Source organism: Neoarius graeffei, chromosome 10, assembly GCF_027579695.1.
Source record: "Neoarius graeffei isolate fNeoGra1 chromosome 10, fNeoGra1.pri, whole genome shotgun sequence".
Classification (NCBI taxonomy): domain Eukaryota; kingdom Metazoa; phylum Chordata; class Actinopteri; order Siluriformes; family Ariidae; genus Neoarius; species Neoarius graeffei.
In genome coordinates, this window is record NC_083578.1 from 62,687,937 (window position 1) to 62,711,608 (window position 23,672).

Genomic DNA, 23,672 nt, shown 5'->3' on the forward strand with positions numbered 1-23,672 from the left:
AAAAAATTGCGCAAAATGTGACAGATATCTGACCAAAGTTGAATATAAAATAGGAGAATTACACTGATCTTGCTCCCGAATTTACCCATGAGATGCACTTTAATGTGAATTTACATTTAAACTTGTGACAAACTGAAGGAAAAAGAAATAAGTAAGTGAAGGGAAGTAATGAGATGTAGATGCTTCCAGACAGGTTAAATTAACAATGCAATTAAGAAAACAAGATCAACTGTGAGCTACTGCTCACTTACGTATACCCCCACTCTCGCTTATATCAGAATGCAATCAATTGAAGGAATAGGACACATTATGAATGTTGACTTCAACAAATAATTAACCCTGAAACAAGTGAGTAAAGGGCAGTGTTCTCCCCAGGGATTTCAAATAGCATCCTGGTAAACTGTCATTTTGAAATAGCGTCATTACATTCAGTCGGTAAACAGGAAGTCAATGTGCAACAGACCTGAAAACGGTATACACGGTATAGAACCCCAAGCTGAACTTTGGTATCAAGTGGCTATGATTTGTGGTTGCTGAGAAAAAGGGTGTTTTGGACGGACGGAGGTAAACTAGTATACCCCCCCTCCTCCTCCTCCGGTGCAGGGGTATAAATAATAATAATGTAACTCATATGCTATGCTAGATGCACAGTCACCAGAACACAACCAAACTGAACACGAGACGTACGAGAGATTTTGAACTGAACTGTTAGACAGCAATCTCCACCACCATTATCAAAACACCTATAAAGAGAACATCTTTTTGGAGAATGGTGTTCATTGTTCCAGTACAATTCCAGAGACTTATCGAATCGATGCCATGACTCACTGAGGTTTAATACGACAACTTTTGGTGACTGAACATGGTCACTTTTTCCATTAATCTGTTACACGTCTGTAGCTTTCACGGCTTTCGTTTGCACGTGATCAGCGAAAGAATAGTTTTGCTAGAGACAAAGTGAACCACAGGCCAGTCAGGCGCATGAGAGAAAATAATCAAAAAAGAGAGAAAAAGACAGCAAGTCTGCTCTGCTTATGTAAGCCACTAATCCAAATTGGCAGGGGAGACAGAGGCGTCCCTGAGGGGAATTAATGAGTGTTTATGTAGCTCATTAATATTCTCCATTGCTCAAGCACATGCAGTTTCTCACATGGGGCAAAGGTGTGAAAGAATTTCATATACTATACACACACACGCACACACACACACACACGCACAAATATACACAGTGGGGTCCAAAAGCCTGAGACCACATGGAAAATCTAGGAGATTTTACAATTTTGAAATATCTCATCTCATTATCTCTAGCTGCTTTATCCTTCTACAGGGTCGCAGGCAAGCTGGAGCCTATCCCAGCTGACTACGGGCGAAAGGCGGGGTACACCCTGGACAAGTCGCCAGGTCATCACAGGGCTGACACATAGACACAGACAACCATTCACACTCACATTCACACCTACGCTCAATTTAGAGTCACCAGTTAACCTAACCTGCATGTCTTTGGACTGTGGGGGAAACCGGAGCACCCGGAGGAAACCCACGCGGACACGGGGAGAACATGCAAACTCCGCACAGAAAGGAACTCGCCGGCCCCGGGGCTCGAACCCAGGACCTTCTTGCTGTGAGGCGACAGCGCTAACCACTACACCACCGTGCCGCCCATTTTGAAATATTTAAAACAAAAATAATGTTAAATATCTTGAATATTTAATATTCAATACTCTGCACTATTTCTATTTAAATGTAAGCAAATTAAAGATATCGACCATTTTAGCTGCTTCGTACAAAAGGTCAGGTTTTCCTCATGCCCAAGCTCTTCTACTGAAGCATGTGTTCAGATGACACTCCGATGAATTTGATCTAAAATGGACCATAAGATTTTACACAAACTTGCGGAGTCCATGCTAGCTCGAGTGCACACGGTCATTAACGCAAAAATGGGACCAATATACAAAAGTCGATTTGAAACTATAAAATTAATGTAAATATTTCACAGTGACTCTAAATTGAGCGTAGGTGTGAATGTGAGTGTGAATGGTTGTCTGTGTCTATGTGTCAGCCCTGTGATGACCTGGTGACTTGTCCAGGGTGTACCCCGCCTTTCACCCGTAGTCAGCTGGGATAGGCTCCAGCTTGCCTGCGACCCTGTAGAACAGGATAAAGCGGCTACAGATAATGAGATGAGATATTTCACAGATTCTACTCTTCACTCAAGAATAGTATTGTTGTATTAAATTAGAAACCGATACAAGTGTACTTATTTGTACCCCTTACATACTGCTTAGGAACATGTATGTATATTTTTGTCCCTAAAAAGGTACACAAAGTTACCTTGAGGTCTAGTAATGAGCCCTAAGCGGATACATTACTGTAGATTGTATCTTGGGGGACAGAAATGGACTCCTACTGTACCCCTACAGACCGTCTGCGCTTACATCACGAATCTCCCATGATGCGCTCTGATTTTGTTGTGTTCGCCATCTTTGTGGGATAGCATCCATGGCGACCGAGGAGAGTACATTGACGAACTGTATTTTTTGGGAAAAATATATCACAAATTGACAAGGGAAAAGATAAAATAATGTTTAGGGATGGATCCGTACAGCAATGTTGTAGAGTATGAAGACGATGTACGGATGTGGCCGAGTGTGAATTACACAGACATCGTGAATTACCTGGTGTTAACTACTGGTGCGTTCATGTGCTATGGGAATTATGGTAAATACCAAACGCCGACATGGAAAGCACACATGAACGCCCCCTCTTGTGCTATTTTCCACTGGGCAACTCGTAGAAAATTTTGATACACGAGTTGCCGAGACAAGATGAACTTTAACCTTTTCAACATGGCGGCGAGCGGTACAAGACTAGCTTATGAACCAAGAAAGAAGTGGTTTTCACCTACGGAAAGCTGACTCTCACCTTTTAAACGAGTCATGTTACGTATATTATTATAATACGTATATTATAGCCTAATACAAAATATTCTGTGGCTGTCCAAAGAACACCAACAATGATCTAGATACTGGCTACTCTCATTGTGGCTACAGCCAAATTTCCAAAAACTGCGTGGCATTCAATGTGTTAAGAAAATCTCTACTTGTCATGATCAGGAAATATTCAGCATTTTTTGACTCTTGATAGCTCATATTCCTGCTGCAGCTGATGAACAAGGCAATCTATAATTGTTTTAGCCAAATAACAGGCCTGATTCTGAATCTGGTCCACCATCTTTAATTTGTCAACAACAACAAAAGCATGTGAACACAACACACTGGTAAATACCACTTCCCAACTGGAAAATATCATCTTCCCATAGCACATGAACGCAGCATACTAGCTTCGTCACTGGGAACCAGATGAAAGCATACAAAAGTTTAGCGCAAGTTTACTGTAAGGTTCTAGTAGGTTCCTGATGTGGGCAAATGTTACACAAAGCACAAACCAAAAAAACAAAAACAAAATACCAACCATCATCTTCTAAGGCAACATTTTACCGAGCTCATCTACCTACATTTTATAGATAGTTTTCACATGACGTCACAGAGTCGGGGATTCCCTGGTGGCGGCCATCTTGGAGGGCCAGCTTACCGTACGGGTCACTGAGCACACATTGTAGCGCGCGAGTTACATTCATTTATATATTATTTACATTTATAGTTACATTACTACTATTTAAAGCTAGCAATGGTGCACACCTATTGTATTCACGGCTGTCGTAATAGGTCAGATGATGAAGTCAAGTGGAGCTTTTATGGAATTCCCACTGTACGGGAGCACGAAGGCGAGCAAACAAAGAAACTCAGCATACAAAGGAGAAATCTATGGCTTGCGAGAATCAGCCGCAAGGATTATCAGCCTTCCAAACACAGCAAAGTCTGCTCCGATCATTTTATAAGTGGTAAGTTGTTTAAATAAACAATCAATTGTGTTTAAGTTTGTTTTTGGAAACCAAAACATCATGTAAACAATCTCTGGAGAATGCCTAACTGGAACCGCTGAGTGTACGTTTACATTGTAATGTACACTTAATATCGCTCGTTTGTCATGTTTCTATTTGAAACTTGTCACTTCACTCACGCAAGGGTCATTTTTGAAAAAATTTTAGGTCTATTCTGTATGATTTAATTTGTGTTTGGGATGCAAACAGCTCGCCTTTTGGCGGATGCCGCCTGAATCGCGCAATCCGGGTTTTTTTTTTTTAGGGGGGAGTGTTGGAGTGTCTGATTATAATTTCAAAGTAAATTCTGTATTAAAATTACTAAATAAGCAAATCCGTTACAGTCCATGAAACAGGAAGTATAAGGATAAGAAACAAACAGTTTAAATCGGGAAGTTGCGCACATTTGTGCAGCCCGAGCGGTGTGCAGGACTGAGCAAATGTGCGCAGCTTCCCGATTTAAACTGTTTTTTTCTCATCCTTATACTTACTGTTTCATGGACTGTAACGGATTTGCTTATTTAGTAATTTTAATACAAAATTTACTTTGAAATTACAATCAGACACTCCCAACGCCCCCCCTAAAAAAAAAAAACGGATCTGCGCGATTCAGGCGGCATCCGCCAAAAGGCGCGCTGTGAATATATAAAGTTGTATATACTCAGACAACCGACTAGTGGCCTAGTGGTAGCGTGTCCGCCTCTCGATCGGGAGATCGTGAGTTCTATTCACGGTCAGGTCATACCAAAGACCATCATGAAAAATGGTACCTACTACCATCTGGCAAGGCACGCTGCAATACAGATGTGCATGGGGAGTTAAACTCTCGTGGTTACCAGAGGACTAGCCCCCCACTGTAACCCTAGCTATGTAATAGGCGAGAGGCCAAGGGCTACGGAAACAGAGATCGGCGCCGCCCGATGCGCCACCATCAGAGTTGGGCCTGGTTAGTACTTGAGTGGGACTGCCTAGGAATACCAGGTACTGTAGGCGCGGGAAGGACTTTAACTAACTTTTTAATATATCAGACAGCCTTTAAAGTTTGATGAAGTCAGTTTCAGGCTTTGGCAGCCCTGCATAGTCACTTGAAAATGCATCTTTGTCCATTTTGTAGGGTCAATTCCCCCAATCAAGGCCAGTTTGGCTGCATACCGTTGTCGTGAGATGTCGTCTAATGTATCTGTATACTTCTGTTTGCTTAATTTTGCCGACATTGATCTTTATTTTAGAAAACTGACTATATAACTTCATAAATTCGTCCGAGATAATGTAGCCGGTAGTGGCGATGGTCCGTTTTGTTTGCCCTCCAAGATGGCGGCTGGGGGGCGTTCCCCGGAATGCCGTGACGTCAGTGAAAACTATCTATTGGGGCTTTGTGCTACGCATTTGTAACTGCAATATAAATTGGAGTAGCACTTACATGCATATCACTTACAGCATGTCGCATCTTTATACAGCGCCCTCCACAATTATTGGCACCCCTTGTTAAGATATGTTCTTAGGCTTCTAATAAATTCATTTTTTAAAAATAATATGGGACAACAATGCAAAAAAAGAGAAAAATCCAACCTTTAATTCAAGTGGATTTATTCAGTGGGAAAAAAAATCCCACATTAAGAAAATTCTTTTTACATGAAATCATGTGTGCCACAATTATTGGCACCCTTGATGTTAATACTTTGTACAACTCCCTTTTGCCAACAAGACAGCACTTAGCCCATGTTTACATTAGACCGTATCAGCGGATCATCAGATTAACGTTTTTAAAACAATTAGTGTGCACACAGCAACACCAATACACGATTTGCGTGCACATAGCAACGCCAATACACGGATACACTCGGCTCCGCAGGCATCCTGCGTTCCAAATCACTCCGCCCTGAACAGCGAGTGCCCTCTGGAGGGTGCGCACTCCAGCCCTGCGCAGCTCACAGAGCGCGCGAGTGAAGTGAACAAGCCACAATTCGGGACTGAGCCGCTGTGTGTGTGATCCCAGCGCACATCACTTACTACTTGCAAGTGGAAGGATGGCAAGCCTAAAGACAATCATAACTACACAATGGGCAGTATTTGCATCAGTATTTGCATACTTTTATACTCTTTAATGAAAGGTGATACAAGGCGGAAGTCCGCGCCGTTTTTCAGCAGTCGTGTCACATGACCAACGCCAGCAAATCAGGAAGGTGGATGTCACAGTGACGTTGTCCAATGAGACGCCAGCTAGAGCTCAGCACAGCGTATCCGCGTATTCTGAATGTTTACACAGCACCGGAGCTGACACGATCTGGATTGAATACGTGGACGCTGGCGGATTCCCGTTTCCCGGCGTTTCCAGGCGGTTTAATGTAAACGGACAGTGCATCCGCGAAGAAAACGAGACAGATACGGTCTAATGTAAACGTAGCCTTAATATTCTCCTATAACATTTCACAAGATGGGAGAATACAGAGAGAGGGATGTTCGACCATTCCTCTTTGCACAATCTCTCTAAATCATCCAGAGTCTTGGGTCCTCTCCTATGCACGCTCCTTTTCAGCTCACCCCACAGGTTTTCAATTGGGTTGAGCTCTGGGGACTGAGATGGCCATGGGAGGAGCTTGATTTTGTGTCTGGTGAACCATTTTTGTGTAGATTTGGCCACATGTTTAGGGTCATTATCTTGCTGAAAGACCCAGTGACGACCCATCTTCAGCTTTCGGGCAGAGGCCACCAGATTTTGATTTAAAATGTCTTGGTATTTCAAAGAGTTCACGATGCCATGCACCCTAACAAGGTTCCCGGGGCCTTTGGAAGAGAAACAGGCCCACAGCATCACCGATCCTCCCCCATACTTCACAGTGGGCATGAGCTGCTTTTCCACATACTCATCTTTTGTGATGTATTAGAGTGTTTGTTGCCAAAAAGCTCTATCTTGGTCTCATCTGACCAAAGCACACGGTCCCAGTTGAAGTCCCAGTACCGCTTAGCGAACTCCAGACGTGTACGTTTACGCTTGTGAGAAAAGGCTTTTTTCCGTGCATGCCTCCCAAACAGCTTGTTGGCATGTAGATAGCGCCTGATGGTTGTTATGGAGACTTTGTGACCCCAAGATGCTACTCTTTGATGCAATTCTCTAACAGTGAGCTTTGGAGAACTTTTTACTTCTCTTCCCATCCTCCTCACTGTGCGTGGTGGCAAGATAAACTTGCATCCTCGTCCAGGCTTGTTTGCCACTGTTCCAGTTGTTTTAAACTTCTTGATGATTCCTCTGACTGTAGGTATGGGCCGGTGTAGGCGAGTGCCTATTTTCTTGTAGCCATTGCCTGACTTATGAAGGTCGACACACATCTGCCTTACTTGAATGGTGTGTTTTCTTGTCTTTCCCATGTTGAAGAGTGGATAAGAGAAATAGGCCTCTGTGTCACATCATATTTATACCCCAGGGAAACAGGATGTGATGAATTACTAATTAAAGGTTCCTAGATACTTGTGCCGCTTTTCCACTACAAACGCGGCTGAGCCGGGCTGAGCCGTGCCGTGCTGAGTCGAGCTGAGCGGGGCTGTTGGAGTTGCATTTCGACTACATCCGGGCTGAACCGTGCTGGCTGGAAGTGGGTGGACACATTGGGTGGAGTTAGTGAAAGTGGGTGGACGTCACGTGATGTCGTTAAGCAGCGCAAACAGTGACATCAGTGAGCTTTTAAGCGGTAGTCTCACGACCCAAATAGTAAACAATAAACATGGAGGACATGGAGTCGTTAGTGTTGCTGGTCTTGGTGCTGTGGCTTGCTGTCACCGACAACGCCAACAGATACTGGCAAGAGCGTATAGATGAGGCGAGGCGCATAAGGCTTCATAATTCTCGTAATTCTCCTTCTTCCGGGTTTGCGGTGTTTACAGATCCCAGCGTGCTCGCGGGGCGTGTGTGGGCATGTGAGGACACTCCTCCTCACCAATCAGTGCACAGGGGAGTGTCTGCTCACGCCCCCAACCTCACTCCGCACGGTTTGGCTCGCTTCAGCCCTACTCCAAAACGGTGCGAGTTTTAGGGGCTAAGCAGGGCTGAAGCGAGCTGAGTCGTGCTGGTTTTTGGTAGTCGAAACGCGAGCCATGTCGGGCTGAAGTGAGCTGAAGCGAGCTGAAAAAGGGTAGTGGAAAAGGGCCATTGGTCAACTTTATAAACTACAGTAGAAATGACAGAAATGCTTCAATTACATTTATTTTCTAGGAATTGTTATAGGTGCCAAAAATTGTGGAACAGGTGATTTTATGAAAAATAATTATTTCTTAGTCAGGGATTTTTTTTTAAATTCACTTGAGTTAAGGGTTACATTTTTCTACAATTTTCAGTGTGAGATTATGCTTCTGCAATAAAAATTGAATTTATTTTAAGGCCTTTAACACATCTTAACCAGGGGTGTCAATAATTGTGGAGGGCACTGTATATATTTTGTCTATGGTTCACATAAACGGTAGAAATATAAACTTACCCTTTACGAAATGATCTGCACATACTTGTACATATTTGTAGCTGGTCTCTTTTATGTCCGATCCGTTCAGATTTGCAAGCCACTGTCTCGGTCGTCTACGGGTTAGAGCTTCCATTTGGGGTCCTTCTCGCATTTTAACAGTGGGTAAACTAAACAATCGGACTCCAGCCTTAGCAGAATTGTTTGAGCAGCCAATAACTGCGCAAATTTATGGCATTTCGTATTAAGGTACTTGTTGCAACGCATGTGTTATTCCACAGCTAAACCAGAGAGGGTCATGGGACATGTGACGTCATGTGCAAATGGTCTATTTCTAACAGTGCAGCAAACAGATTAACAAACACACCTACAGAAACACATTCCTGGACCTTATCCACCCTTTACATATGTGATTTTTTTTTAATCCAAAGCTGTGATGCTAAAGTTCTGGGTAGGATTTGTTCCTGTAACAGGGCATCTACAGCTCTGGAGCTCAGCTGTATGCACCTGATGAAGCAAAGCCCAAGCATGGTAAGGAATTGTGTTCGAAACATCAAATCCATCCAGTCATGTGTTTAAAGCCTGCAACAACACAGCTGAGCGCAGAGACATAACAGTGCTATGCACTACGTGGTACTGTATTTTATATCTCAATATGAGATAGCTGAATTAAATTATGCATACGTTACACAACATTATACACGCTAGGTTTTTTTTTTTAAAAATATTTCAGCTTAGAGTAGGAGTTGGCGGCACAGTGGTGTAGTGGTTAGCGCTGTCGCCTCACAGCAAGAAGGTCCTGGGTTCGAGCCCTGGGGCCGGCGAGGGCCTTTCTGTGCGGAGTTTGCATGTTCTCCCCGTGTCCGCGTGGGTTTCCTCCGGGTGCTCCGGTTTCCCCCACAGTCCAAAGACATGCAGGTTAGGTTAACTGGTGACTCTAAATTGACCGTAGGTGTGAATGTGAGTGTGAATGGTTGTCTGTGTCTATGTGTCGGCCCTGTGATGACCTGGCGACTTGTCCAGGGTGTACCCCGCCTTTCGCCCGTAGTCAGCTGGGATAGGCTCCAGCTCGCCTGCGACCCTGTAGAAGGATAAAGCGGCTAGAGATAATGAGATGAGAGTAGGAGTTAAGGTAGCTCAAATTTTCCCCAAGAAAGCCCAGAACTTTCTGGAAAGCAAAGGGGGGAATTTTAATTGCTCGGAGGAATCTTGCTCACACACAAACACACTTGAGTTGGACAAACACACACACACAGAGTTTGAGAGTTCAATGCATATGCACAGCATCCATTGTTCATTCACAATGCCAAAAGACAGTGTAAATGTATGTGTGTGTGAGTGAGAGCGAGAAAGTGTGTGTGTGTGAGAGAGAGAGAGAGAGAGAGAGAGAGAGAGAGAGAGAATACTGAATGAGGAAAACCTTTTCTAATGAAGGGTGTTTGCTGGGAATGTCTGCGTCTGATGGGGTGCTTGGCACTGAGCTTGGGAAAGCATTTCCAAACATCCTGTGTGTGTGTGTGTGTTCGCTCAGGAGGCCTCTCAGATTTACGGTAACCTGAAAATAGTCCCTACACTCTTATAAAGGTTAAATCTAGAACCTTCAAAAATTTTTCAGTTTATCTGGAAAGTGTTTCATGAGTGGAACCCTTTTATAAAGCTGAGTACTTTTCTATTTAAGCAACACTTCAGGTTATTTATTAAGAGTTAATAAACGCAGACAGATTTGCCACACATTATACCACAGCACGACCAAATTCTCAAATTTGATTAGCCAGAAAGTGTTGATTCATTTTCTATAACAGCACAGCTCAGACAGTAGTTTAGCTGGAAGGCAAAGAACAGGTTTCAGATAAAGCAAGAAGACAAGGGGTGGTAGTGAAATGACTCCAGCAGCTGCTGTTATAAATAAGGCAGTGATTATAGGAAATTGCGCGCGCTAATTGGTCGAGAGATTCGGACTGTTTCTCAATAATCACCTCGAGTGACTCGGCAAAATGGCGACCAAGCGCTTTTGTCACCGTAAGTGAGGAAGAATTACAAATTATGAAAGAAAATGTTGTTCCTAAAAGCACTAAAGATGCTACAAAGTTTGGAATTGTGATTTTATTTTGTCGATTTCAAAACAAAGTATTTTATGTGAGTCGGCATAGATAAGTGACAACTCTGTGCTGCACCGTTATTGCATTGAAAAATCCTTACTAAATAAATGACCAAGCATAATATTTTTGTCTCATTTGTTTAACCGGGTTCTCTTTATCTACTTTGAGGACTTGTGTGAAAATCTGATGTTGTTTTAGGTCATCTTCAGAGGTGGACAGTAATGAAGTACATTTACTTGAGTATTGCACTTAAGCACACTTTTTGAGTATCTGTACTTTACTTGAGTATTTTTTTTTTTGGAAACTTATGACTTTAACTTCACTACATTTGAAAGACAAATATTGTACTTTTCACTCCACTACATTTCTGTCAAACTCCTCGTTACTATGAAGCAGCTTTGAAAGTGGATGTTTTTTTCTTTTCTAAAAGATGAGTGTTTTTTTTCGCAGGTGACACTGAGACAGCCTATCAGTCATCACTAGGGTCACGTCACGTCCATAGACTGGATAAAATCAAGTTCAATGATTTCTCAGCAGCTTTATTTGAACACGATCAGTTGATGGCAGAATGGAAGGAAGCAGTTCTTCTGGGGAATGCACGCACCCAGGGCCATACCTAGAACCCATGTTTCAGTTTTCTGAAAGGATTAAAGATTCGTTTTGTTTTAAATGTTTGCTTTGTTTGCCAAAAACAAACCACATCATTACCTACAAAAACTCACCGTTCAACCTGCGGAAGCATCTTGAGGTATATAAACGTTTTATTCCAAGAGAAAGCTTGCAACGAAGTTGTCTGTGCTTTTAGAGCTAGTGATGAAAACTATATCGATAGCTATGCAGTCTGGTTAGTCAAATGACTTTCTATGGATTTGCCCGCCAAGTTGCTGTAGCCTTGTACACAGCTAACGTTAACACATAGCTAGTTAACTTGGACACTGTTAGTTAGCATGTAAAAACGGAATTACGCTAACACAGGGCTGCCAACTTTTCGAAATTCCTTGGAGTGAGATTTTTTTTTGGGGGGGGGGGGGGTCGATGGCAAAATTTTGCCGCACACCATGCAGTAAGTGTGAATTTTGTATTCAGTTTGATATTCACTTGTCCCCCTGCATTCTGGTGTTTTGTTTGTGGGTCGTCCAGCTGGAGATGGACAAGGGGGGGGGGGGGGGGGGGGGGGGGGGGGGGTTGAGATTTTGGATTTAGTAGATGTTCCTGCATTCTGGTGGATTTTTGGAGTGGCCTGCTGTGCCATACCTACATTCCTACACACCCTGACTTGCCAGGCCTTCAGCCTGTGGCCAACAAAAGCACCAGGTTTTGGCTTAAAAGCCCCCACACTAGAAAACTACAGACGACTGCCAATGTTCCTGTAGCCCTATAGACCTGTGTTTCAGATTTAAAGGCAAGTTCATGTTTGAAAATATTTCATCAGCTAAGCCTAAACACCTTCTGAATTGAAACTAAATGTTAAGTTTTTAATAACTGTTGCAAAAAATAAGATTGTCCCTCACTGACACTTCATTATGCATTTAAGGGCTTTCCCCACCACTGGGTTCAGCAGAAGATTGGCATGGGGAAAAATATCAACAGCAAAAGAACAAATAAAATGCTTAAACAGTAAGCAAAATGTGCATGTGCTACAAGAAACATTAAAATGATTAAGTTTGAACAGTATTGAAACACGGAAAGCTGAACCTTGGCCATAGGTGGGAATGTGCACACAAAGTTGGGCTTAAAAATTTTGGTCATACTTAAATAAGCTATATTAATATATTTCTTATTAATTTATTTCTTATCTATGTTTCTTATTAGTAATAGAGCATTCGTCAGGGCCTGTTATCTGACAAATATTCTCTACCTGTCTTGCCCTCTTTGAAACCCTGTCTCCTCAGTATATTGCTCTCTGTCTTTTTTTTTTTTAATTATTCACAAGTTCAAGTTCTTTGATATTACAGGTGACCATGCTTTATTTACTTTAACTGAGCAATTACATGCATCATAAATAATTAAAAATAAATACCCTGTAAATAAACAATAGGTATGGTGGCTAATGGCTCTTCTTGCATTTGTAATATTATCTCTTACTTGCTTTATTTTACAACATTTCCAGTATGGCTTCAAATAAAGTCATAAAGTATGATAACATACAGTAAACAAACTAAAAATGCACCTTAATAAACGTGTGCTAAGGAGGTGCTCTCCCGTGCTGCCTGTTGGGGAAGATAGAGGCTGTGGCATGGCAGGAGGCCTATAATGATTTAGCATGCCTAGTACACAGCTCTCAATATGGCATTAAATATTCTCACAACACTTTTATAGGCTAAAACGATTAAGAAACTTTATACAAGTTCATAATTACGTCAGTAACACCACACATTGGCGTGCATATGTACAAACCTGTTCGAGACACCCGTCTTCAACTCGGATACCTTCTTCTCTCTCCTCTTCCTCCAAATTGACGGTAGACAATTATCCAACTTCCGGTGAGTGCAGCATCATTAGATGCACCACCTACCATAGCGGAGTGTGTACAGAAGGGAACACCTCTCTGCCTGTTTAGCCGTGCGTAAGGCGTAATTGATCAATCGCAAGTGGTTGGCGTGACGCAATGGGTAGCCTGGATTAGATAGATAAACTAGATTTTTTTCTAGCGTGAGAAATTGGAGGTATGGCGTGTGAGCGTGTGAAGACAATCAAATGCATGTGTCTCACGCTCATTGCGTGAGAGTTGGCAGCCCAGGCTAACATGAATAATGTTAACTTATCTGAAGTCCTTTCAGAAATAGGTTTTAGCGTAATCTCGCCAAATAAACAATGTAGAAATCTTTCTTTTCTAGTAGCATTAGCTACCCAATATGATTTCGAGTTTGAAAAGAGTTTGCTAGTGTCAGGTGGAGTTTCACTGACCAGCTAGTTTAACGTTAAACCACCATGATGGCACAGCATGCGTTCATTTTGTGAATTCACATTTCTGTCTTTGGTAACGGCATTAGGTTTTGTAAGCGTTGTGGCAATAATACAAAAATGCGTTGACAGAAAATGTACTTTTAATACTTAAGTATTTTTAAAAGCAAGTACTTCAGTACTTTAACTTAAGTAAAAAATTTGACTGTACAACTTTCACTTGTATCGGAGTGACATTTGACCAGTGGGATCTGTACTTTGACTTAAGTAATGAAGTTGGGTACTGTGTCCACCTCTGGTCCTATTTATGCAGAAACATGGAAAATTCTAAAGGGTTCACAAACTTTCAAGCACCACAGTATGTGAAGGACTCACTTTCCCAGGAAGCACTTGGGCACGACGGTCAGCTTCCTCCGACGGTCTTTGATCAGATGACGGCTCTTGGTCATCATCATGTGGTAGAGCTTCTCTCCCTTCTCTGCGATCATAACGTAAGCGTCTCGTTCCATTCCCAGTTTGAGACCTGGGTAGAGAGGAAGACAGTTAAGAAGGTGCAGCAGATGCTAAAAGATGCTCTTACAGTCAAAAAAAAAAAAAAAAAACCCAGGAAAATGACCATAATACCGAAAAACAAAAGAGGGCAGCAGTATTTTGTGAAAAGAGTGCTTATTATTTTACTTAAACAGACATGTGTTGGAGTCCATTAGAAATTCCACTAGCAGATGAAGCTAGGTGATAATTTGCCTACATTTCTAAGTAGTGCTTTGATTTCTCTCTCTCTCTCTCTCTTTTTGCACTTTCTCTCTTTAGAGTGGGTCATGAGGGGCACGTGCATCCTCATATACACACACCTGGGTTTGTGTTCTCCCAAGTGGATGACGAGTCATGTGCAGCTATAGGATTAGTCATGTAGCTGAAATTAGGAACATTGTGCTGTTGTGTGTGTGCATTGGGTAGCTGAACAGGAGCAAAACACTCAGCTTGCTAAATATAGCGACTGTACACTGGGGAAAAGCATGAAAATATGCCCAAAACCCCCAAGGACAAACAGGCTGAGGGATAAAAAACAAATCAGGGTTCGAGAGTCCATCAATTTGACACCCAACTTATAGAAGGAGCTGCACTTGTGAACATGACCTGGGTCAAACTAAGGGGGATGAAGAGTCGGATGCAGAAAACAGATGGGGTTGAATAAAAGGAAGCAGCTGTTCACTTTACATCTCCAGGTGGACTAAAGAGAGACCACTTCTATTTCCGAATGAACGTCTGTTACAGGTAATGTGTTTCACACCTTCAGAACTGGAGCGCTCTGCTACTCAAATGCAGTACGTCTGTATTCATCAAGTCAAATCAAAACAATGTGCTTAATGTATCTTATAAGATCATTTAGTAGTAGATCAAGAAACGTTTGACTAAGTATCGCGCCTTGTTCTGCTACTGCAAGCCTTGGCCGAGAGCTGTGCGAGTGAAAACAAGACTGTGGTAACGTCAGAATTATGAGCCTCATTACTGCAGGATTGAAAGCAGTAAGAGCATGACCACAAGCTACCACACAAAAACTGTGCAAAGAGTACCCTGGTGCAAAAAAAAAAAACAGCAAGAAAAGCATGCATTCGTGGAACCAAGCCTAGTACCACAATTATACAATATAACTTCAGCTGAGGTAAAAATCCAAACCAGCAAAATCACAGAGGTGGTCAAACATCTGGCACTGAATCACTGCCATGTGAACATTTACAGTCCAGTTTACTGATATGCAGACTACAGCAACAAGTGTTTATGCGTCAAGTTTCACAGTTTCTTCATTACGGGTCAAATATGTAAAACATGTTGGATTGTCATAACGGGAGAATGTGATTGCAAAAGAAAAGTGGTTGCCCCATCATTTCGAGATCACCAGTACAAATCCCAAGAACGCCACAGCCATCTGTGTCCAGCAGAGTCCAACAGAGAATAGCTGACTGTTCTGTCAGGGTGGGAGGGATGATATTACTCTCTCCACTGTCAATCACAGTGACACTAGCCAATCGTGGGCATCTGTGAGACTATGTATGTAGAAGAGGGTAGTTAGCACTTTCGCTGATGTAGCATGGCAGCAGTCTGGAAAGATGCAGCGGTTAGCTTCGTGTGTTTCAGAGGACATCAAACATCGATGTTAGCCTTCGCCCTCCCCAGGTGGTAGCTGTTGTGTGACGGAGGAGAACTAGCTAGTGGGTGTGAATTCTCTAACGACAAAACTGGATAAAAAAAAAAAATCAGGAAAAATACATCAGGTCAAAAGTTTGCATCTCCTCTTTTGAGTGTGATATAAATATGCTCTCGTAGATTGTATATCCTTTGCCTTTATAGTTGACTCAACCTTATCTTGTATTGTAGGAACAGCGTTTGGATTGGGTCCGTTTTAACTCAGATACCCTGCTTTTTCTAATCAGGTCTGGAGATGGAAATGGCCATCACCTCTAAACGTCTTTTCAAAACCATGCTCTGTTTAATGTTGCATCATGTTTTGGATTATTGTCTTGAAGCGAGACACACCCACATTTTCATTTGAAACGTGTTTTTGTTTTGCTTTTTCATAGAGGTATGTTTTCCGTTCACATTGGGAATAAAGTCTATTATTTTATCCACATTCACTGCATATGAGCAATCGCGCGCTCTGATTGGCCAATCTACTACTAAGACATCAGCTCATATACCGGGAGTAGAGAAAAACAAAATGGCGGTGCACATCAAGTCTGATATACTACTTTGTTATCAAGTCTTTAAAAGAAACAGAAATAGCTAAAAGAAAATAGTCCCCCCCTCCCCCAAATATCTCCTGTTCCACACTCCAGCCCAGTCGGTGGCAGTAATGCACCTTTAAGTTGGTTTTCTAAACACCAAAAAACCCTAAAGATGATGATGGCGGAATGTGTTGCTGAACCAACCGGGGACGAAATAAAAACTCTACTCTAAAACAAAACCCCCAAAAAATACAAAAAAAAAAAAAGCAACAAAATATGGAATAAAAGTATTTGATGGTAATAACATTTTTATTTTTCAAGAATTATCACCACATTTTTCACAAATTGCTCCTGTCAAAATAATTTCTGCTTAGAGTGTAAACAAACCGGCGAAATGCCGGTTTGTTTACACTCCAAACAGAAATTATTTTGTCGGATGTTCTTTATAAAGTTTATATTTATCGAATTTGCAAAAAAAATTTACAAAGCTCTGTTTCGCAAAATCCAGTGAATGTGGATATAATAAAACACTTATTCCACTCAATCTCGTCGTACATGGCTGAACTCGGCTCATATACGACTCGATTTCTTGGAATAACTGTTCGTCAGTTACAGTTGAGTGCCTGTAATTCTATGTAACTGTTCACACATTTTAAAAATGTGGCTCTTCGGGTTTGATTTGTATCATGAACATGCAATCAAGCATTGTTATATGATATTCATGTCATTTCCTCTCACCAGCATGTGGCTGTGGGTAGCAATTCAGTGGGGATTGTGTGTAAAGATGATGATTGAGATGGCTTTGGGGCAGAAGAGTGAACAGCTGGTGTGGCTCCACCATGTCACGAAACATGGTTTGAGGCTCTCACACTCAACCTAATCACCATTATGACACCATAAAGCAGCCATCAAACACTGCTATATCATGATTGCATTACGAGATACCAGATAAGAGGGACACTTCTACAGTGATAATGGTTTTTGACCAGTGGTTGACCCTGTCTGAGCCAGATTTTCCCAGCAATCAAATCAAGCTCAGAGCTTGTGACCATTAGCAATGTTGCCAAGTCACAAGTCTGTAATCCAATGAAATGAGCATAATCGTACATAACCATATAACTCAATACTATTGGGCAATTCTTCAGCAGAGAGGCCAAAATTATGAAATTATTACGATTGCCTTAACTTGTCAGCTCAGTGATCTTGCCAAAGTATGGACTCCAAGGCAAAATGTACTGAAAACCATATTTAAAAAAAAAAAAAAATCACCACCCCGATTATAGCAACGTCGCTTCAGAGAAATCTTGGTTTGAATTTTAAGCAATGAAAATTCAGTTTCTTCTGACGTAATTACGTTACTGACTTTTCTTTCCTTGTAAAAGATTATGCGTTCAGAGTTAACCAAATTTTCGATGCTTTTTTTAGGGTGCAAAGACGTACATGTCAACCTATACGGAATGTCCGTATTTTATACGGATTTGATTCAATAAACGTCGTATACGGGCGTATAAATAAAGTTATACGGATTCTTTAAAAAAAACTTCAATATTTATTTAGAGCTATAATCAATTCCCACGATGATAAAAGAGCGCATAACATTTACAAACGTACTGTACACCACAGACAGCCAGTAAAGAGTCTTATGAAATCGCGCGTTATCTTGTGGTAGCGAGACTTCGTTCCACTTTTGATCATGCGCACATCGCATTGCGAGAATCCCGCCAACCGTGAAGTCACGGACATATAAACATAGACGCCGCCTTCTGCGTAGAATCATACGTCATTCTTGCCACCGTACTGGATGTGGCAAAGTGGAGATTCTTCACCCGTCTCTGGTATAGCGTCTAGACAGTAGCCGAGAATAAAGATGCCTCATTCATGTGCTGCGTTTAACTGTACCAACAGGTTTACCGTCCAAACGAGATCACATGGGATTACCTTTCACAGGTGAGACTGGGAAAAATACTTTTCATTGTATTTGGTCATTATAACGTAATTTTACGAACAGATTTTTCTGACTTTGTGGCTAATATGAAGTCTCGCGCATAATAGCCGCTCGGTGAAACCTGTCTCCAAACAACGAAGTATTTCCTTCGTAACTACGCTGATAACACTTTGTGTTTTTGTCAAACATTGGAGCTTTGTATTCATTCTGAAGGTTTATTGTTATTAATATTGAATAAAAAGTAACTGGGATACATCATTGTTAATTATCATTCAAATTTTAGGTAAATTATTTTAATTTGCATCTTATACGGATTTTATAAGGGAAATACGGATTTTGGAGGTTGGTTATACAGGTTTGATTGACCAAAGGTTGACATGTATGCAAAGATACCCCATACAATGTGAAAATTTTATTTAATACCGTTATCTTCAGTACTGCAACTTAAAAATAAAAAAAAATTAAAAAAAAAAAAAAGTTACCACATTTTGCTGTGAATGTGATTCCTTTACCAAAAAACTACCCTATAGCTTTTGTTACATCACAGCATTAAACCCTTTGTTTGGGAAAACTGTTAATGGTATAACCGGTTCTGATTTCCTTATCATAAATGATCGTCCAATGGATCATCCTGACCCGAGTTCCAGTTTCTATTCTACGTAACGTCTATAGACTGGTTCTTTAGTGTAAAGATCCTCATTTGTCATGTCAGCACAAATGTTTCACGCAAAGCATGTCTGCCCGTGCCAGATGCTGATCCACATAATCACATTAACATGGTGCTTCCTTCATCCTAAAGTGCCATTGGGCTTCAATTTAATTAAATAGGAGGCACGATGAAAGGCTGTCAAAATAACGTAACACTTTAGCATGTCAAACAAAGCATTGCATGGAACATGGAATTAGCAACCGTGTCTGAAAGCCAGACCTGAGTCCTTTAAAGAAGAAAAGACATGGAAAGAGAGAGAGAGAGAGAGAGAGAGAGAGAGAGAGAGAGAGAGAGAGGTGTATGACTGATGGGGCACCTGTTGCACTGGGCTTCGTTTCAAACAGCCGAAACATGATCCACCCCATTAAAAAAAAAAAAGCTTCTGCTTTCACACAGCACCAGAGCAGGATATAATGTGACGTACAACCGCTAAGGCAAAGCTTTGAATGCCTAGACTGCTCTGCATTTTCAAACTGCCTACTAGGAAGCGATACTGCAGATTGAGACATTATACTAAAGAAACAGTGTCGGTGGTTTTCTAGGTCTGTGGTTTATAGATGTGATAAGACGGTATTCAGATTGAGTGGACCGTGCTACTGAAAACCCTGAAACGGACATCAAACACACAAACCAACAACAGGTGGCCCGTGTGAGACAAGTGTTTCAAATCCGTCATGGAAAACAACAAAGTAGTTCATAAAAACCTTAGACAGAGGAGGCCAATGAGGTCCTTTTATGGTCTTAAAAAAAAAAAGTCTCCTTTGCTGCCTTTAAGTCCTGTCGGAAATATTGTAATTACGAGGTGAGTGCACACCACAGTGTTGTAATTATCACTTGGGAACGCCTATGTTTCTATGAGCCCTGACTTTACGACTTGGGAGCGGGTCAATAACAAAGTCATGGCAGCTGCCAATATGAATGTGACGCCTACAGCACACAGTAAGGTTTAAGTGGTAATTTTAAGTTAAAATAAACTTGTCGTCAGTGATGAGACGCACAAAAATCAAAAGACGTTTTCTCATGTTGTACTTCTTTCCCCCTCACACTGTATTTTTTTCTGACCAAAACCACTTGAACCACACTGTGTCATAATCATGACTTCTGAACTAGTATGCGTGAAATTTCAAGGAGGACTTGAAAGTGGTTGTCGTTCATATGAACCGACCAGGAGTCACAGTGGGAGGTCGGGGCAAGAGAGCCAGTTGACAGTGGGGCCATCAAGAGTCTTTAACTCCAGGATTCCATTGGGGGTACTAAAAACAGGACAGGGTTCAAGTAGGTGGCTCACAGTTTGGGGGGCGCCGCAGGAGCAGTTCTCAGAAGCTGCTGCGCCAATGGTGTGGAGGAAGGCCTTAGGCTACATCCACACGACAACGGCAACGAGATGTTATTTAAAAAATATATCGCGTCCAAATGGGCAACGATCAGTAAAATATCAGGTCCATATGGCAACGCAACGCTTGCTGAAAACGATGCAATACACATGCCACACCTCTAGGGGCGCTGTAAGACGGTCCCTTCGGAGACACCAGAACAATAGAAGAAGTAAGGACGCATGCGCATAAACTATTATGCGCGAGACTTCATATTAGCCACAAAGTCAGGAAAATCTGTTCGTAAAATTACATTATAATGACCAAATACAATGAAAAGTATTTTTCCAGTCTCACCTGTGAAAGGTAATCCCATGTGATCTCGTTTGGACGGCAAACCTGTTGGTACAGTTAAACGCAGCTAATCTTTATTCTCCGCTTTGACCTATCCAATATGGCGGCGAGGATGACGTATGATTCTACGCGGAAGGCGGCGTCTTTAATGGTCCGGAATAAATTGAATACTACACGTTGATGGATTAATTTGTTGTTTCTCACCTGTGAAAGGTAATCCCATGTGATCTCGTTTGGACGGTAAACCTGTTGGTACAGTTAAAGGCAGCGCATGAATCTTTATTCTCCGCTTTGACCTATCCAATATGGCGGCGAGGATGACGCATGATTCTACGCGGAAGGCGGCGTCTTTAATGGTCTGGAAATAAATTGAACGCTACACGTTGATGGATTAATTTGCTCCTCTACGCCCTTTTTGAGGAATGTATTGTAGGACTAAAACCAGCATCTGAAGAGCTGAGATCGCTCCTTTTTTTTCTCTATTTTTGCTGGCGGGATTGACTCTGCCCTAAGGGCAGAGTCTCTCTCTCTCTCTCTCTCTCTCTCTCTCACTTTGCACCATTACACAATAAATATTCACAGTGAAAATATTTTGTAAGCGCGTTTCATGAACCAAGTTATAGGATTTGTTGACAACTCGCATCGCATCGCAATGAGAAGATCATTGGCACTACTGGTGTTAAGAATCAGACCATTTCATAAATGAATATTTTGCTGTAGAGCTGCAGTGTTTGTACAATTGCATGTTTTTGCTTCACTATTACTGTCACTATTCTGCTTCTTGCATTACTACTGTGAACTAACACTGAACATAATAATAATAATAATAATAATAATAATAATAATATCCAATAATATCGTGTTTCACTCTCACTAGTGCTCTATAAGGCTTTTTCCTGGTGATATCCTGGTGATATTCGTTACACTTCTACCTGGCGTGAAGCACTCACAGTCATGTGGTTGTGACGTCATCGTAAACAAATCCGTTCTACTCATCCAGACGACTTCACAACGGCAACGTTGCCAGATCTTTCCACTCTGGAACCCGTTCTCAAAAAGATTGCGTTTTGGGCACCCAAAACGCCGGTGCCGTGTGGACGCCAGGCCTAAACGATAAGCAATTGTATCGGAGTCACCTGAATCCGTTGCTGTGTGGACAGGGCCTTAGTTTCCCCCAACCAGTGCGAAGATGGTTCAGCCTGACCCAGGCGGGACGTGGGAAGGAGTGCCCAGCAGGTTTAATGGAGGGCTCAGGGGTGTAATTGTGCAAGGTGGAATTCGCACCCTCCCATTCTTCGTGCCACTGATCCATAACTCAATCGGGGGTGAGGGGAGTGCTGTTCTCAAGCCCTGAAAGTGCTTGCGGTTAAGGCACCTGAACCCTGAACCCACCAGATAATAGACTTGAAGGTAGCACTAGGTTTTAAGCAGGGTTGCAGCAAAAGATTACTTCAGTAATCAAATTCTCAGTCAGCTATATTTCTGATCAACAAATTAAAAAAATAAAATAAAATAAACATGTTGGTGCATGCTGTTATAGGACAGCAATCAACAACGGGGTGGTGTGATGCAGTCTGGCGCAGCATAGAGCTACTCTTACCACCAGTTGTCATTTTCCCATAACAGCAGATTGCAAAGTGTTTTATTTCTCTCACACCACAGCAATTTTCCAACACTAAACTACACATCACACTTTTTTTTAAATCAGTTTATAGTTCCATTTAATGTTGTAGAATAGCCAAGAAACAAGTTAGATCCTGCCATAACAGCTGTAAAAAGTCACTCCTTCAGCAGCATTTCTTTTTAATTTGAGCTAGCAGCGGTAGCACAAATTGTTATGCTTACTCAAGCTCTTTCGACTTTATTATTCTTATTATTCTCCTGACGTTTTTTAGGACGCTATTTCTCCCTCAGTTTTCAACCAATCACCACCATATTTCGCATGAAGAATACATCTGGGCTGAATTCAGTTGCTATGACTTTTGGTGCTGATTTGAATCACCGAACCAGAACAATCCATGAAAAACAGGCTTTTTTCCCCTCACTAAGCATCATTCTCCATCCCTTACCGTTCCGGATCTGTACGGTACGGTGACCAGACGTCCCGGTTTGTAAGAGCTAGCGCAAATCGCTGTGACTTTAGTCACGGTATCTATATAGTTTTCTCTTTCTTGAAGTTAATAAGACAATAAAAGACATGCAGCTTGTCATGTTCTTGAGAAACCACAAAGCCCTTCATCCTAAAGATGCTATCGGAAACTTTTAAGTTATCTCTGACTGTTATCAAAGTCCTGACACTGGAGACTCCTCCTAAAAATGCCAAATAAACATCTCATAGCAAATGTTACCAGATCACGGATTATACATTTTTCATCTGTTTATACGGAGTATCTGCCTGATAAGTCCTTGTGTACGTTGTTACTACAGAAACAATCATGTATTCTAACAAGTAGCAGCCGGAACTATCAGAGACATACTGTTATGGAAAACTAATCAACACCTTCTGAGCTAAATTGAGCATTCAACAATAATATGCATTATTATACAGCCAGAACACTTTTTCAATGGAATAAAAACGTGTTCTATTCCCTTCTAGTGGGTTTCATTCATTTGGTTTGATTGCATGCAATATTGTTAGCATATTGCTTATCCTATGTGTACTACGTCACTCTACTCAATGAAGAATGAGTGAATATGGTTTACGATATTGCATGGTTGTCATGATGACATAAGGTCACACGTCGGAGACGTAAAACTTCTGTGCTAGCGAGCGACTGTGACAATTTGTAAACAAACATGGCCACCAGGTTTGCTTCGTTAAATACGGAAGATTTTGAGAGAATTTTGAAAGAGAAAGACACATCGAACACCCAAAAGGAATGTCTCATCTCATCTCATTATCTGTAGCCGCTTTATCCTGTTCTACAGGGTCGCAGGCAAGCTGGAGCCTATCCCAGCTGACTACGGGCGAAAGGCGGGGTACACCCTGGACAAGTCGCCAGGTCATCACAGGGCTGACACAGACACAGACAACCATTCACACTCACATTCACACCTATGGTCAATTTAGAGTCACCAGTTAACCTAACCTGCATGTCTTTGGACTGTGGGGGAAACCGGAGCACCCGGAGGAAACCCACACGGACACGGGGAGAACATGCAAACTCCGCACAGAAAGGCCCTCGCCAGCCACGGGGCTCGAACCCGGACCTTCTTGCTGTGAGGCGACAGCGCTAA

The 23,672-nt window shown here is 41.9% G+C and overlaps 1 protein-coding gene across 1 annotated transcript in view; it reads right to left on the reverse strand.

The window, feature by feature from the left end:
* Nucleotides 1-23,672, reverse strand: part of prex1 (phosphatidylinositol-3,4,5-trisphosphate-dependent Rac exchange factor 1) — a 196,807-nt gene that overhangs the window by 84,339 nt on the left and 88,796 nt on the right. The window contains exon 10 of the mRNA XM_060932042.1: nucleotides 13,767-13,914. Coding sequence (XP_060788025.1) covers nucleotides 13,767-13,914 — 148 coding nt within the window. The remainder of the gene's footprint in view (nucleotides 1-13,766; nucleotides 13,915-23,672) is intronic.